At 52.9% G+C, this 14,897-nt stretch overlaps 1 protein-coding gene across 3 annotated transcripts in view; it reads right to left on the bottom strand.

Moving 5' to 3' along the window:
- IGDCC3 (immunoglobulin superfamily DCC subclass member 3) overlaps positions 1–14,897 on the bottom strand; it is a 42,558-nt gene that overhangs the window by 23,760 nt on the left and 3,901 nt on the right. The window contains exon 1 of one of the 3 annotated variants that reach the window (XM_059915504.1): positions 57–276. The exons of the other annotated variants lie outside the window; for them this stretch is intronic. Within the exon in view, the coding sequence (XP_059771487.1) occupies positions 57–96 (40 nt within the window). The 5' untranslated portion in view covers positions 97–276. Of the gene's footprint in view, positions 1–56; positions 277–14,897 lie in introns of those variants that run through there. 3 annotated transcript variants of the gene reach the window in all.

The following is a 14,897-nucleotide window of genomic DNA, read 5'->3' as shown; positions in this document are numbered from 1 at the left end:
GTCCTCGCCCCCCCGCATAGCAATAGTGTCCGCGCTGAATGGCGCTGGCTAATTACCTCGCTCGCACCGCCGCGGGTGAATGAGAGAATCCGGCATTGTGCGCGGCGAATGGAGAAAATAAGACAGCCATTGTCCTCGCAAGCCAAACGAGGGTTTGATGTCGCTGGGGCGAGCGAGGCACCATTTCCCGCCACCCCCACCCCCCGGCGGGGGCAAATTCCCCGGCTGGGCCCGGGTTCGGGAGGACCGGGCTGGCCCGGGGTAACTGAGGAAGCAGGTCCGGTCTCCCCGGAGAAGAATCCCTCCGCCTCCCGTGGAAGCCCGGTGGGCGGACACATGACAGCCCCGGGGCTCCCCTCTCCACCAGCAGATTCTTAGCGGCACCTACTGCGGTCGCCCGGTTCTGTCCCCGACTTAGAAAAAAAAAAAAAGCAAAAAAAATAGGCACGGCCCTGCCTTCGACAGCCTAATTAGATTTCGTTGGGAACACATGAAACAATAGGAGGAGTCGGGGATTTGTATCCCTCAGTGCTCAACTGTGTGCCACCAGCTGAAAGGGCTGGAGAAGTTCAGAGAATGGCTGGGAGAGATGTGAGGAGAGGAACAGGACTCTGAAAAGAAGGGGCAGGAAGATGGGGAGCTGTGGGGAGCCTGGACTGAGGAAGGGACTGGCACGTTCCGGGAGGAAGAGGGAAATGGTTGGAAGGGGGAGGTCCAAATTATCCAAGGTCTGCAGAGCCAGGTTTCAGGATTCGGAGGTAATGCCGGAAGCACCAAGGCCATTGTTTTGATCCAAGAAAGGTCCCGATGAGAATGGTGGATGGAAAGGTAAGATTGGAGTTCCAACCACTTGCCTATGGAAGCCCACTCATTATCAGGAACCGGACTAGCCTCAGGCATTTCCTTTTTTTCCTGTATAAGGATGTGAGGGGCTCAGCTTAGAAATCGGCACTAAAGGAAATCACGATGCACATGGACAAGCTGATGACCACACTGTTTATGCATTCAACAGTTTCTGTGCTTTATCAGGCTGCCTTCTCTTCACAGTCACCACCAAATAAGGTTGCTTTTTGGTGGGGCGGGAAGAGGAGATTACATCCTTCAAGATCAGGAGGTGTCTTATCTTGCTATCCCTCAGTGTACTCAGCTCAGAGGCAGGTAGGTATAGGACAGATGCTCTTTGAGATGTGCTGATTTGAGAACTGACCTTTAATATCCTTTAATATCCTTCAGTTCCAGTATCCTTTTCCTGGAAGCACGTACTTCCTAATCCCTTCTGATGGGCTCTTAGACTATTTCTGCCTAAAGGAGGAATGTCATACATAAGATCCAATGTTCTATCAGGCTTCTCAAGTGATAAAAAGGTCTGTTGCTCAGATCAACAGTAGGCTGTTGGGCTGACCCAGTAGCCCTTAGCTAGCACCGCTTACGACGCATATTACAGAGCTCTTTCTGAGGCAGCAATCTTTTCTGATGTTCTAATGTCCATGTTACCACAACTAGATTATAAGCCCTTTGTGGGCAGCCCATAACTAGACTCTGAAACAGGACCATCCATCCATCCATCCATTTATTAGAGAATAAAATTAAAGAATGGATAACACTTGTTCAGAGACTAAACAGCAGCCAAAATGGTTCCTTGTTTTGACTGATCAACCACATTTAACATTACCTAGCACTAGTTGTAACAGTGATACATGAAAAGCATGCTTTTTAAAAGGAGAGAAAAATCTAAGTATAGGTCATTGTTTTTCTAACCCGACTCTGAATCAGGGTTTAATTTAACCCCGGTCATAACCTCCAATATGATCATAATGTTTTTCTTTATAATTCTCCTAAATCTGCATCTTAGAGTCATATTTCTTCTGCCTAAGGCTCTAGAATCTAAAGCCCACTTGGCGTCCCAGCACCTGCTGCTGCTGAACTACTCCCCTGCTTAGGCCCTTCTGCCTACTTAGTTGATCTGCCTAGTTAGTTGGTTTAAAGAACTCCAAAACAAAACAAAAAGATAAAGCAGAGCTGCTGTGGATGTGGTAGATGTAGGAAGCTTGGAACCCCACCAATCTGACTTTTCTCTTTTCCCAAACTCCAGCCCCTAAGCCCCCTCCACAGACCCAAGGACCCTTAGGAATGATGCTTAAAGTCCCCTCATCTAGAGAAAAGAAAGGGCTTATCCAAGGAAGCAACAGCTAGTTGGTAGTAGATCAGAGATCATTCTAATGCTATACAGGCAACTAGCTTCATTTTACAAGACTAAAATGACCATTCAAACAGAAACTACAAGTATAATTGTTATTATATATTACTATACGTGTGTCTTTATGGTTTGTCCAGATTTCAACAAGAGTGCCTGAATGTCTAATCCCCAGAAAATTATACTTTGGAAATGATCCTCTATTCATAAAACATGAGGAGCCTCCAGGCCCAAATTCAATACTTTTAACTAAAAAAGTGCTTTTTTTAAAGGAAGCCTGTTTCTCCTCACATCTCTTCTTTCCCCAAACCCAAGACCATAAGTAACTTTAAAAATAATGTTCCATGGGTGACTATTTTGATAAGATAATGAGTATAATAATGAGAATGTGTGTCTTCTCCTCTTATCCATTCCCACAGCAACATGCATTCACAGGATGCTTTGTTATCATGGTTATGACTTTTCAAGATAACAGGAAGGTAGGCATGCATATGCAGGTATAGTCCTTCCAAAGAGGATGCACATGAAGCTCGAGGGAAGAGGGACACTTCCCAGCATGGAACTGGCCTGTTAGCTATTCCGGGGGTGAGGCCAATGGTCTGGCATCCTGGGACTTTCTATAGCATGCCTTGAAGGGTGTTCCACCCTGAGGTGACTGAGTACCAGCAGCCACCTCTCCTGGGGTGGCAAACCGGGATCTGAACTCACCAAGCCAACCCCTTCCCACTCAGCACTCAGTCATGGCACCTGCAGCTCAGTCCAGTCCCAATCCTCCCCCAAATGGTCAGCAGTGGGACCCCGGAAGGGAACAGAATAGGGAGATAGGGGTGCCTTTTAAGACTAGAAGAAGCTGGATTAGGAGACTCTGGATACAGTTAGATGCAGACATGGCTGCTCTCAGCTCCTGACAGTAGGGACTCGGAAGCCTTCGGAGACTGGCTTAGGTGAAACCACCCAGTAGGCCCTTGAGTAATATCTGATTCAGTTTTACCTGCCCTCCCCCAAGTCCAGGCTGTTGAGCTCCAGAGGGTGGGTGTTCCTACCCTCCTTTTCATATGCCCACAGCTCCCCATTCTCACCCTCCCCAGACACCAACTCCAGGCCAAGCCGTGTGTTTAGCGCTGAGGATGCACAGAGAAGCCAGCCCCTCCTGCCAAGGACTGTGCAAACCAGCGGGAGGAACAAGCTATATACTCACTGTCCCAGAGCAGACCGGTGTCTTCTGGTTCTCCCCACCCCAAAAAAGCAAAGCTGGGCATACAGCTCAATGAATCCTTCTTGAATTGATGTAATAAAAGCTATATAGCGGGCTTCCCTGGTGGCGCAGTGGTTGAGAATCTGCCTGCCAATGCAGGGGACACGGGTTCGAGCCCTGGTCTGGGAAGATCCCACATGCCACGGAGCAACTGGGCCCGTGAGCCACAATTACTGAGCCTGCGCGTCTGGAGCCTGTGTTCTGCAACAAGAGAGGCCGCGATGGTGAGAGGCCCGCGCACCGCGATGAAGAGTGGTCCCCACTTGCCGCAACTAGAGAGGGCCCTCGCACAGAAACGAAGACTCAACATGGTCATAAATAAATAAATAAATAAATAAATAAATAAAAAGAACGTGAATTAAAAAAAAAAAGCTATATAGCTTTATTTCAGGAAAGCCTTGATCCCGTCAACCTTACACTTACCAGCCTTGCTTGTAATAATCTTGATTTTGTCACAGTTAGATGGGAAAATGACTGATCTGAGAAGCAAAATCAGAAATGCAGGAGAGCAGGAATATCAAACAGGCTCAATCCTGAGGCTCATTCTATGTAATATCATTACTGGTCTTCTGATATAGTGGAATCAAGAATATTCTAACCCAATCTTCAAGTGGGACTAATTTAGACAGGGTTTCTCTAAGGTACTAGAGGTCTGGAATACAATTTTAAGAGACCTCAAAACAATTAGGGTGAGGGGAATTACTGCAGAAAGAAGGTGACATTCCATATAAGCTGGGATATAAAAGGCTAAACAAAGATAACCCACGAGGGGGTGGGGGGCGAGGTGAGGAAAAAACAAGCCAGATGTGAAGATGGCAGAAAAAGATCCAAGAATTGTTTATCACAAGCCAAATACTGGGCTTCAGTTTTCTAAGATCCTGGCTCTGAAGTTAGAGCCCAAATCCCATTTGGCCAATCAGCACATTGGAAAGAGCATCTGACCGCTTTCAGTCCCAGTTCTGTACACCCAGGACTTGGGTCAAGGCCCTCTCTCTGGATCTCAGCTTCCACAGCAGTGATGTGAGAAACATGGGCAAGAGGCTGGGGGAGAGGGGGAGTAGGGTCAGGATGAATCAGCAAAACCTGGAAAGCTCCCCTCTCCCCATTCCTGCCTGCCCCTGGGTGAGTGCACTCCCAAGCGCTGTCAGGGCGACAAGCGCCCATCTCTGTTCAGTCCGCCATTCTATGAAGGCTCTGGGACCTGCTCTGCTTCCTTCCCCTAGTAGAGCTTGCCTGTTCAAAGGTTTGCCCACAAACTTTTGTCCGTCTCCCGCCCCATGTCAGAAATCCCTGGCCTACACCCCAAGCCAATTGGGAGAAAGGGGGCTGGGAAGCCGAGACCTCCACTCTCCGGTTCCATCTTGCTCCCCAAGACCAGCTGGAGGCCACCAGTTAGTGGGAGCCAGTTCCCGAGTTACCGGGTGAAGGCCAGGGAAATAGTGACCCCGAGGCACCATGCTGGAGCTCCAGCGAGGACACACGCGCATTCGCAGACCAGAGATACTCATACGCACTTGCACATGCATACACGTTCTCACACCCACAGACACACGGGGCTTGGTGACTTGACAGCTCAGAGACTGCGCAGCGCGGTAAGGTTAATTGAATGCGCATCGATTCTGCTGCGTGCTGGCCAGCCGAGCCAGCCGGGCCTCCTGGAGAAGCAGACTCGCTTGGTGCTGGAGGTGGGGGGCATCCCTCTTCCCCGACACAAGGGAGAAGGGTCGTTTTTCGGAGCGCGGTTACCCCCCGCCCCTCTCCCCCGCGTCCCCCGGTCCAATCTCTTCCCACCATGCTCGCCCCAGGGCGGAGAGGCAGTCCCCGCGCAGGATGGGCGAGCACGCCGCCACACCCCGCCTGGGCTGTGAGGACCCTGCCGGCCACTTCCGACACATGCGCTGCCGGGAGCCAGGCGGGCGGCGAGCGGGCTGGGGGAGCGACAGAGGGTGAGGATGACAAGAGAGCTTTGCTGCAGAACTCTGATCCCGATATTTCAAAAAGGAGGAGGCCAAGCCCAGTGCAGGAGAGAGAGGAGTGGGAGAGGGAGGTGGAGGAGAGAGCCAGAGCCAGCCTGGGGACAGGTAGAGAGGAGAGTCGGGGAGGAGGGAACTGTGTTCAAGACAAAACAAGTCAGTGTCTCAGCATTTTAGATGTGGGGAGGGACTTTAGGAACCTTGTAATCTGGTCCTCTCCACACTACCTTCCACGTGTGGGGAAACTGAGGTCCAGGAAGGTGAACTTTGGATTTTGTGGGTCCCAAGTCACACAGGGATGAGTTGAATATTTACATATTAAAAGCAGCTTCTTGTTGAAGTGGGAGCCAAGGAGGGCACGGAAGTAATGATGATGTCCATGTCAAGTCCAGGCTCCTACCATGACCCACAGTCAATAATGGTGAGGCCAGAGGAGATGTCCCCTCCAAACCAGTCCAAGTCAGGAACCTCCCGTAAAGTCCGGTCTCCAAGACTCAGCCCTCCCCCTAGCTTCTCTGCCCTGCTGACACCAGTGCCCTCTGAAGCCTGAATAAAGGGTGCCTCCACTGGTGGATGGGGGGCATAACCCTACATTCTACAAATGCCTGGACCCTCCTCATCCTCTCCCCTTTGAAAGACGGGCAGGGCAGTGCTCCCTCCCATTTCCCACCAAGACAAACTGAGGCCTAACAGCTTTAAGGGAAGGAGGAAACTTGAACCCAGAGCCGGTCGTCAGTGCAAGTCTATCTGCATCTCACACTGGCTCCAGCTCCCTGAGGGTGTCTGTAGTCCCACCACAGTGCCACAGCAAGAGCAAGCGGGGTTTTATCACAGGCAGGGTTTGGGGATGAATTCTAGGTTGTCCTTGATTTCTCCCCACACAAGTACCGAATTTGCAGACACCATCCCAGGTGGGGAAGGGCTAGGTGGCGAGGATGACATGGAGGCAGGTCCATGGTAGGCAGGGCCACAGGCCAGAGCATATGCCCCATGGAATTATCAGCCCCCAGACCAAGGGCCTTCAGGTAGGGATGGGGGCAGGAACCAGGACCTACCCCAGAAGTCAGGTTGCCGAGAGTGAGGGTGAAGAAACGCTGAGCACCCAGGGCTGCTGCTGGATCCCAAGAGGGTCTGGTCTGGTGCTCCGTCCCCCACCCCCATTCCTGGTTCTCACCCAGAGACCCAAAGTCTGCCCTGCTCTAGGGACCCCAGCCGCAACTGCCCATTCCCCTTGCCAGTAAGGCCCTGTGCCCTCCCAGCAGGCACAGCCTGCCCTCCCCGCGGTGCTGCTGGGTTTACCATGAAGCCCGCCATCCAATACATTGTTCAGTGGGGCCAGGGGAGCAGGGGCCTCGCACAGACCCCTCACCCAGGTCGGGGTGGTGGCAGAATCTCCCAGCCACCACAGCAGGCAGGGACTGTGGTTGCAGTGGGGGCCACAGAACTCCACGAGGTCTTAGGCCAGCTTGCCCAGGCAAGGGGACAGCACAAGGACTATCAGCAGCCTGGCTCCTGCGTCCTCCAGGCTGATTACGTCTCTTCCCTACTACCCGGCCCCCACCTCCAGAACCCCTGGGGAGAAGGATCCTTCCCCGAGCCGCACCAGTTCCTCTCCTGTGATTTGTTCTGAATTTTCAAACAAAGAGTAATTATGACAGATGTGGAGCAATCAGCGTCATTATGTGGGAAACAAGAAAGGGAAAGGGAGCTGAGGGGGCCTCGGGGGGCGGGGAACGTGTCTTTCCTCCTGGAAAGATGTTAACTCCCACCTCTATCTCAAGCTCCCCAGTACCCTCCCAGCTTCCTCTCCTGCTGGGAACCCGTACCCAGCCCCTCTGCCCAGCCTCACAGGTAGGACAAGACTTCTCTCTGCAGAGCATCCCAGCCTAACTGCCCTCCAGACTCTCCGCAGGCCTCCAGCAGCGGCTGGGGGCATGTAGCCCCGTCTGGCACACCCGGAAGTGGCTCCCACTCTGGCCGGGGTTCTAAGCTGTTCTCTGTTCCCAATGCTCCGGTACACCCACCCTGCATGTGCCCAGGTACCTGGCTCTATTTCTGAGGCAAAAATACTGATTATGTTCTCAAGGGACTCGCCCCCACTAAGGACACTCAGGCCATTGAATTTGGGGTCAGGCAGACCGGGTTTCAATCGCAGCTTCTCTACTTACTGTGTACCCTTGGGCAAGTTAATTCACCATTCTGGGCTTCTGTTTACTCATCTGTAAAATGACTAGTAATAGGACTAGTAAAATAGGACTAGTAACACTACCAATGGAAATGCCGTGGGAATTAAGTAAATTAACACACAGAGGGCTTAGGATAGTGCAGCCGCATATCACTAGGACCACTCCCACTACTACTGGTTAGTTCATCACCAGCACCAGCACTTAGGTAGCCCTCAAACCACTCAGCTCAGCATATGGGGTGCTTTGGAAACTCAGAGGCTCTCCGAAATATGCCATGGATGTCAGAAGCCCATACCCGAGATCTGCTGGCTAACACTCACATCCAGAACTACAACCACAGACAGAGCCTGGGGTTGGGCAGGACACACACCAAAAATGGAAATATATGTGCCAGTCTGCCCTGGAGGGGATAATAAAAAGATCTCCCCCTTCCCCAACCAGAGAGCAGTGAGGCACCGGGCAAGGCAAGAGGCACAAGGGACTCTGTAACCTGCCCAGGCTGGAGGACCAATCACATCCTTGGGCAGGTTACCCCCTTGGGGCCTCAGTTTTCAAGTCTGTAAAATGAGAAGGTGGGACCAGTTGAGCTCCAAAGTGTCCCCTGTAGTCTGGATGCCTGTGATTTACTTAGAGGCTGGGAAGACCTCCAAGGTCCTGGACAAACCAGGAATTTTAGGGTTCTTTTGCTGTAGCCTGCAACTCAGTGAAAGGGCTAGAACTGGGTTCTCTCTCCTCCTCCTCTCCATTTAGGTGGTCTGGTCTCCATCTGCCCACCCCAAGTCCCTGGGGCCTCTTGCTAGTCCCCCCCTCACATTCCAATGGCCTTGGGGGCAGCAGCCAGACCAGAAAGTCCAGTTCCTGCCCATTATCACTGCTCGCATCTGCACTGCAACCCAACACCAGCATTCCAGAGAGCAGCCCGGGGGCTGCCCCCACCCACCCACTGTGGTCAGTGTCCGGGCTCAGAGACAGGCCCCGAGCAGGGGCCAGTGTTCTCAGATTCCTCTCAGGGAAGGTGTGCCCCCAGGGAGACTCCGACTTGCTGGGGAGGCCCCAGACCCCTTCCTTCAGGGTCTTCTTCGAAGCTCACCCTCTCAGACTCTCCTCTTCCTATGTCTTTGCTCTATGCTGAAGCCTGAGCTCACCTACTTTTGCTCCTGAAACACAGGTATCTCCCTCCAAGCGCAGCAGAGGATGGTGGACACAGGAATTGGAATTGCTACAACTGGAGAAAGAGGCAGGAGGAAGGACAGAACAATAAAGAGAGCAGGAGAAAGGAAGACGGTAGGGCCGGAGAAACGAGGACTGAGGAGTGATAAAGACAGAGACCCTAAACATGGCCTCACAGGAAAGCAGAGGCGGGGCAGAGTGTGGGAGTGTCAAAGACTGAGGAGCCCCGAGACTAAGATCCAGAGAAGAGATGGAGAGCGTGGGCTGGAGCCCTCTGCCTGAATCAGGTGGCGCTGGCCTGGATTAAGCCCATACTCCCACCCCCTCCATCTCCCTGTGGTCTGGGGTCTGGCCTGAAGCTCCTCCTTGCTCGCCCCTCTTCAGGCCCTTGCTGGGCCCCTGCCTTTGCACTTTCCCTGGGTCACAATGTCATCTGTCCAGTCACCCTTCTTTAGGAAGCCCCCGGGACTGCTCCCATCCATAGAGGTCACTCTCTTTTCTGCTCCTCCCTTACATTTGAAGGCAGTCACAAAGGGTTAGCCTTTCTTGGAACAGGGTGAACAAAGTTGGGGGCAGGGGAAGCGAGCTCAGAAATCAAAGAACGGTCCTTTGGTGGGGAGGTGGGGGGTTTGGGGTCGGGGAGGGAGGATGGAGGATGGAGCAGCCCTGGCCAGCAGGCTCGGATTGCAGCCAGATTGCTGGCACTCGTCTAATGAGTAAGAAAACTATGGCCTAGACTCCCCAGAGGTACTATGGCCGGGCTGTCATGTAAGCCTCACCCTCCACCAGTGACCTAAGGCTTTTCCTCCCTCTTCCCTCACTTCAGCTGCAGGACCTAATAGAATTACCTACCACTCCCTCTTGCCCTGCACCAGTTCTGTCCACTCTAGATCTCTAGCCTGGTCACACTGCTCAAGGGAGGAGGGATTCCCACAGGAGACTCCTTTGAGGAGAGCTGGACCCCAATCGTAAGCCCCGTGCACCTCCTTCAGCACACACCTGTATGCTCAGGTGCCCACAGGGGCCCACGTGGCAATATACACACGCACTACTGGTCTCTACATTTCTTGTTGCAGCAAGGCTACGGCCAGAGATCTTAGGGAGGCATAGGTTAGTTACACAGGCAGACATTTTTGGAATCACTTGGTCCAATTTAAACAAAGACAGCAGTGAGCTGCTGGGTGCCCTTCTGTTCCATTCTACTTTTATTGAAGGCTGTGTTGAACAACCTTCAAGCTGCTGTGAAAAGTCTCTCTTACACACACACACACACACACACACACACACACACACACACACACGGCTGCAGGGACTTTGGAGAGGAGAAGGAAAGGCAATACAAGAAGGCCAGAAGTGAAAAAGTCCTTTCTCCCTGGGGGTGGGGAGGGAATAGGGGGCTAAGGGGGGCTGGGGGCCTGTTTCATTTGCAGGCTGCAAATGCCTCTCCTATTCACCGGCCCACATTCCCAGCCAAGGCGCCCGGCCACGGACAATGCCGGAACAGGAACAGAGAAGATTTGCACATTGTGTTCAAGGGGCCAGCTGGCTGCCTGCGACAGTGGAGCCAAGGTGTGGGAACCAGAAGCTTTCGACTTCCACACTCAAGTCCTGCTGGTGGGGTGAGGGGCGGTCCTCCCCCCACAGTTGGGGCCAGTGAGTCTGGGGACACAGCCTTCATCCAGCCAGGGAATAAAGTCCAAGGCAGGAGATTCCAAGACCCAGGCATGAGGGCTACCAAGCAATTTGGTCTCTGATTCGCACCCCATCTGGTGAGGAAGAGAGAGTCTCAGCTCCTCTAGAGATAAACACACGGCAGCCGCCACCCCATGATTTTGCCCCGAGTGTGTTATATTCCCCTGCCGATCCTCCCCGTACACAAGCTTCTGTTCCTATGAGCTATGCTATCAATTACGAGGTAGGGAGAAACAGAGAGAAAGCAAAAGAGAAGCTGAGAGAGACAGAGCTCTGCACCCAGAAGGCCACATGTTCATTTAGTTTTTACCAAGCTCCACAGGCAGGGGATGTGAGAAATACAAAAGGAAGAGAAGCCCCTTAGGAGCTTAAAATCTAGTTGAGGAGACAGATGGACTATCCAGCCACAAAACAGTTACTTAACAATGCAAGCAGCCCTCACTGAGAGGAGGGCTGAGCCTGAATGCCGCAGACCACAAGTACTCCCCGCCTTAGGAGTGGGAAGAAGAAATTACTCTAAACTAAGTGGTCTTTGGGGAGGGATCGGGTAAGGGACGAGCAGAATAGACTGGGAAAAGGCTCAGGGAAGGCAGCAGGCATGTCCCAAGGACTGACTGGATGGAAAGGAAGCCTTAATACGGTACAGCAGAGATGAGCCTTGGTCCAAATGCTCAATATTACGATGAGAAAAGCAAAGTCCAGAGAGGGTAAGTGACTTGCCCAGAGCCACACAGGACTCCTTGTGTCCAGGCAAGGGCCTTTCCATCACACCTCACAGCTTCTCAGGAACACCAAATGCAGTTGGTGTGTGGAGTACTGACTGGCAGGGAGAAGGCCCCGACCCGCACCCATTTGCACCTACCTCTGCGCCACAGCATACTTATGGGTGACCCGCCTGGCGTGAGAGTAGGCCTTGTCATGGCCACTCACTCATCACACCGGCAGCACCTCAGCTGCAGCGCCTGCTTCCTGCTCTAATGGGTAGGCAGACGCGTGCAAGGGCCAGAGGGGAGACTTCCTCAGGGTTACTTTGGCTGAGCTGCCCCTCAAGGAGGAAAAAAAGCTTGGGTGACAAAGGCCTCCAGGTGACAAAGGCTTCCAGGGTTACCAGCCATTGCGCCAGGAACCGCTTCCCTGCACATCCCACTGTCTACACTGAGGCCCTCAGTGAGGGGTCCCCTCACACAAGCTGTACCACCCAGCAGCTCCAGCCCAAAGTTTTCCCAACCCCCCACCCAGACCTGGTTCCACAGACCTCTGCCCAGACCCTGCCCCTAGATCCACACAAGCATGGGTCTTGCTGCTGAAAGAGATTCCAGAGTAGCTAGTTAAACTGCCCTCCCTCAGACAGGCTGAGAATGATTCAGCCTTTAGGAGTGGGTGACTGAGGGCCTGAGACGTAGGTGACTTACTGGGGTGGAGACAGCAGGGGACTAGAATTGGACTTCCACTCCTCTCACCATACTCCACTGCCTCTTTCTAGGAGTCTGGGCTCACCAGTGCCTTCCTGGAACCACCACATCTAAAGGAGCTTAGAATTTCACATTTCTCACCTCTGTTACCTCCCCAGGATAAAGATAGTATCTAAGGAACACTTTCTACGTACCCTGCACTGTGCTAAGTTCTTTACGCGTATTCTCATAGGTGATCCTCATAGCATTCCTCCTTGGTAAGTATTATTTCCTCCAATTTAAAGATGAGGAAACAGACTCAGAGAGTCCAGTTACCCAAGTCCCTCCAGCTGGGGGTGTGTTTGCCTCCACAGCCCACCCTCATAACCATTGCTGGGCACCGCAGTCAGGATGGCCCCAGGCTGCGGGGGAGACATTCCTGGCTCTTTGAGAGCCCTGCCTGCATTGGAACAGGCTGGTCCTCATCCTAAATTAGCGCTCAATACCTAGCACTAACAATAATACTTAATGAGCATTTCCTAGAGGCCAAGTCCTGTGCCAGGTGCTTTCCATCCATCACCTCATTTAATCCTCCAACGACCCTGATAGGCTGATGGGATTATGCTCATTTTTTTCAGATGAGAGCACAAAGACTCAAGAGAGTTCAAAGTAACTCTTGTTAAGGACACATCATCAGTGAGTGGCAGAGTTGGGGTTCAGACCCACCTAGGTGTGGCTCTGAAGCCCATATTCTATGGACTTCACTGTGTTGCCCACAGACCCCCCCTCCCCCAACCGAGCCAGTGATTCTGACATGGGAGGGGGCTCTCCTCCGCACCTGTGGGCCAGCACCATTGGCATCACCTAGGATCTCGTTAGACCTGCAGAACCCCAGGCCTTGGCCTAGACCTACTGATTCACAATCTGAATTTTATCAAGATCCCCAGGTAACTCACAGGCACAGAAAAGTCTGAGAAGTCCTGATCTAGATCATCTAGCTCCAGTTTCCCAAGGGGCCTGAGACCAAGAACTGAGGCCAGGAAGTGAGAGGCAGGAAATGAGGGCATCTGCCTGAGGAGAGCTGGCGGTGGGTCTCCCTCCCAGTCATCCCCCCTCCTTGTAGCCCATCCCTCTTTGGAGTCATCCAGGCACACAGACCTCAACAGGTGTGAGTCAATGCATGTTCCCACTGGATCGGGTGACCCACATGCCCTTCCTGGAGCCCCTCCAGAGGGATGGCAGAGGGTCTCACAGGCCAGCCAAGCTTCAGACAATGCTCAGAGGCTTGGGAGAATCCCCAGGCCCTCCCACGAAGGGGTTAAAACAGAACAGGTTGTACTCCGGCTCCAATAATTCTACTCCTTGAGAGATTTCCCTAGAGTACTCCCTAACTGAATCCCAGCGCGGGAGAAAGCTGGGGGGCTGGGAGCGGATTCAGGCAGTCTGCTATTGCTGGCAACATCAGTGGAATCACCTTTAAATGAAGAAAAAGGTATTGACTCCATTGCCGAGCGCCTCCTCTGTGCCAGGCAAAGCATGGGGTGTGTTAGTCCTCACAACCATCCTACAAACTAGGATTATATGCACATTTCGCATAATGGTGAGGAAACTGGGCCACGGAGAGATTAACTTGTCCAGGGTCTCATCCTTAACAAGTGTCTCAATTTTCAGCCCCCAAACTATAAACACATGGAACGGCAAGGCAGAGAAACCAGACGTGCTGGAAGCACGAGTGTTCCTAGGACCCTGAGCCGCTCTGTCCTAAAAAGGAGATGCTTGGAACTAAAGCCCCCAAGGAATCAGCCTGTAGTCTAGCCCATCCTGGGCAGGCCATCTTTCAATGACAGCATCCAAGCCCACTGGGATGGGAGAGGGGGCATTCCCAGCCATCGGCCTCTGGCCCAGAGCTTGGATGCCCCAGCAGACCTGCCCACACTCACCTGGACCCCTAGCTGCCTCACTGGGTTAGTCCCCTGGGTGGGCCGTGTGTCTGTGAGGGGCGCTTAGCATACTCCCGCCCTATCAGCCCCTGTGGAGCGGGCAGGAGAATCAGGGGCTCTGGAGGGCACCTCACACCTTTTCAGAAGGCACCCTCCCGTGTCACACAACATCTGCCCTGCCTGCGGGCATGCGGGCAGGGAGTTATTACCAAAGGAGAAAACCCAGGCAGCTAATCAGCTTTGGAGGTTCCTAGGGACATCAGCCTATGAAGTGAGAAAAGGGGATCCAGCCACCCGGTTGCTTGGTATCCAAGCATTCCCCATGGGGCCACGAGCCTTGTTGGGGAGAGAGGCTGCATCAGACTGCCAGTGTTTGGAGGCAAACCCCCAGCTGTCCCCAGGACCCCAAAGGATTAACCAGGCTGACCTCGCCCACTGGCCCTTCCCCCAGCCAGAGCCCACAGCTCACTTTTCTTATACTGTTAGGAGTTTAAGGAAGCCAAACATCTTGAAGGTATTACCATTTATAGAAAAGCACATTCACAATTAGCTATATATAAACACCTAGGGATTCATCTCCCAGAATTCTAGGCTGGTGATGCAGGGGCCATCTAACTTTCAGTGCTAACACAAGCCAGGGAGCAGCTCCCTGAGAAGTCTCTTTTCTCCCACCCGAAAATCTTCCTCGGGTCCCTACACTCGGTCCACGCTTCTCTTCCTCACACCCAGCCATCTGCTCAGAAGCTGCACCAGCCTTCCCCTACACCGCCAGGAGGACCGGGGGATGAGGGGTCGCTGAGCCAGAAGTGATTCAGTCTCAGGTCCAGGGCTGCCTCCCAGAGAGCTCCATATGGGGGCCTGGATGAGCCATCCTTAGAACAAAGGGGCATCTTAAACCCAACTAGAGGGCTCCTGCCTCAGAATGATTCATCACTCACCAGCCGTTCAGAGCAACTGTGCAAATGCCCTCAGAGCCAGGAAGAAACTTGTCAGCGATCAGATGGGGAAGAGGCAGCATGCCACAGGAGTTAAGTGGGACTGTGCAGGGTTCAGAATACCTAGACTGCAGTCCTGGCTCCTCTGCTCACCAGAATGT

This window comes from Balaenoptera ricei, chromosome 2 (genome assembly GCF_028023285.1).
Source record: "Balaenoptera ricei isolate mBalRic1 chromosome 2, mBalRic1.hap2, whole genome shotgun sequence".
Lineage (NCBI taxonomy): Eukaryota > Metazoa > Chordata > Mammalia > Artiodactyla > Balaenopteridae > Balaenoptera > Balaenoptera ricei.
Note: the sequence above shows the minus strand (reverse complement) of the source record. Positions and strands in the feature narration are given on the sequence as shown.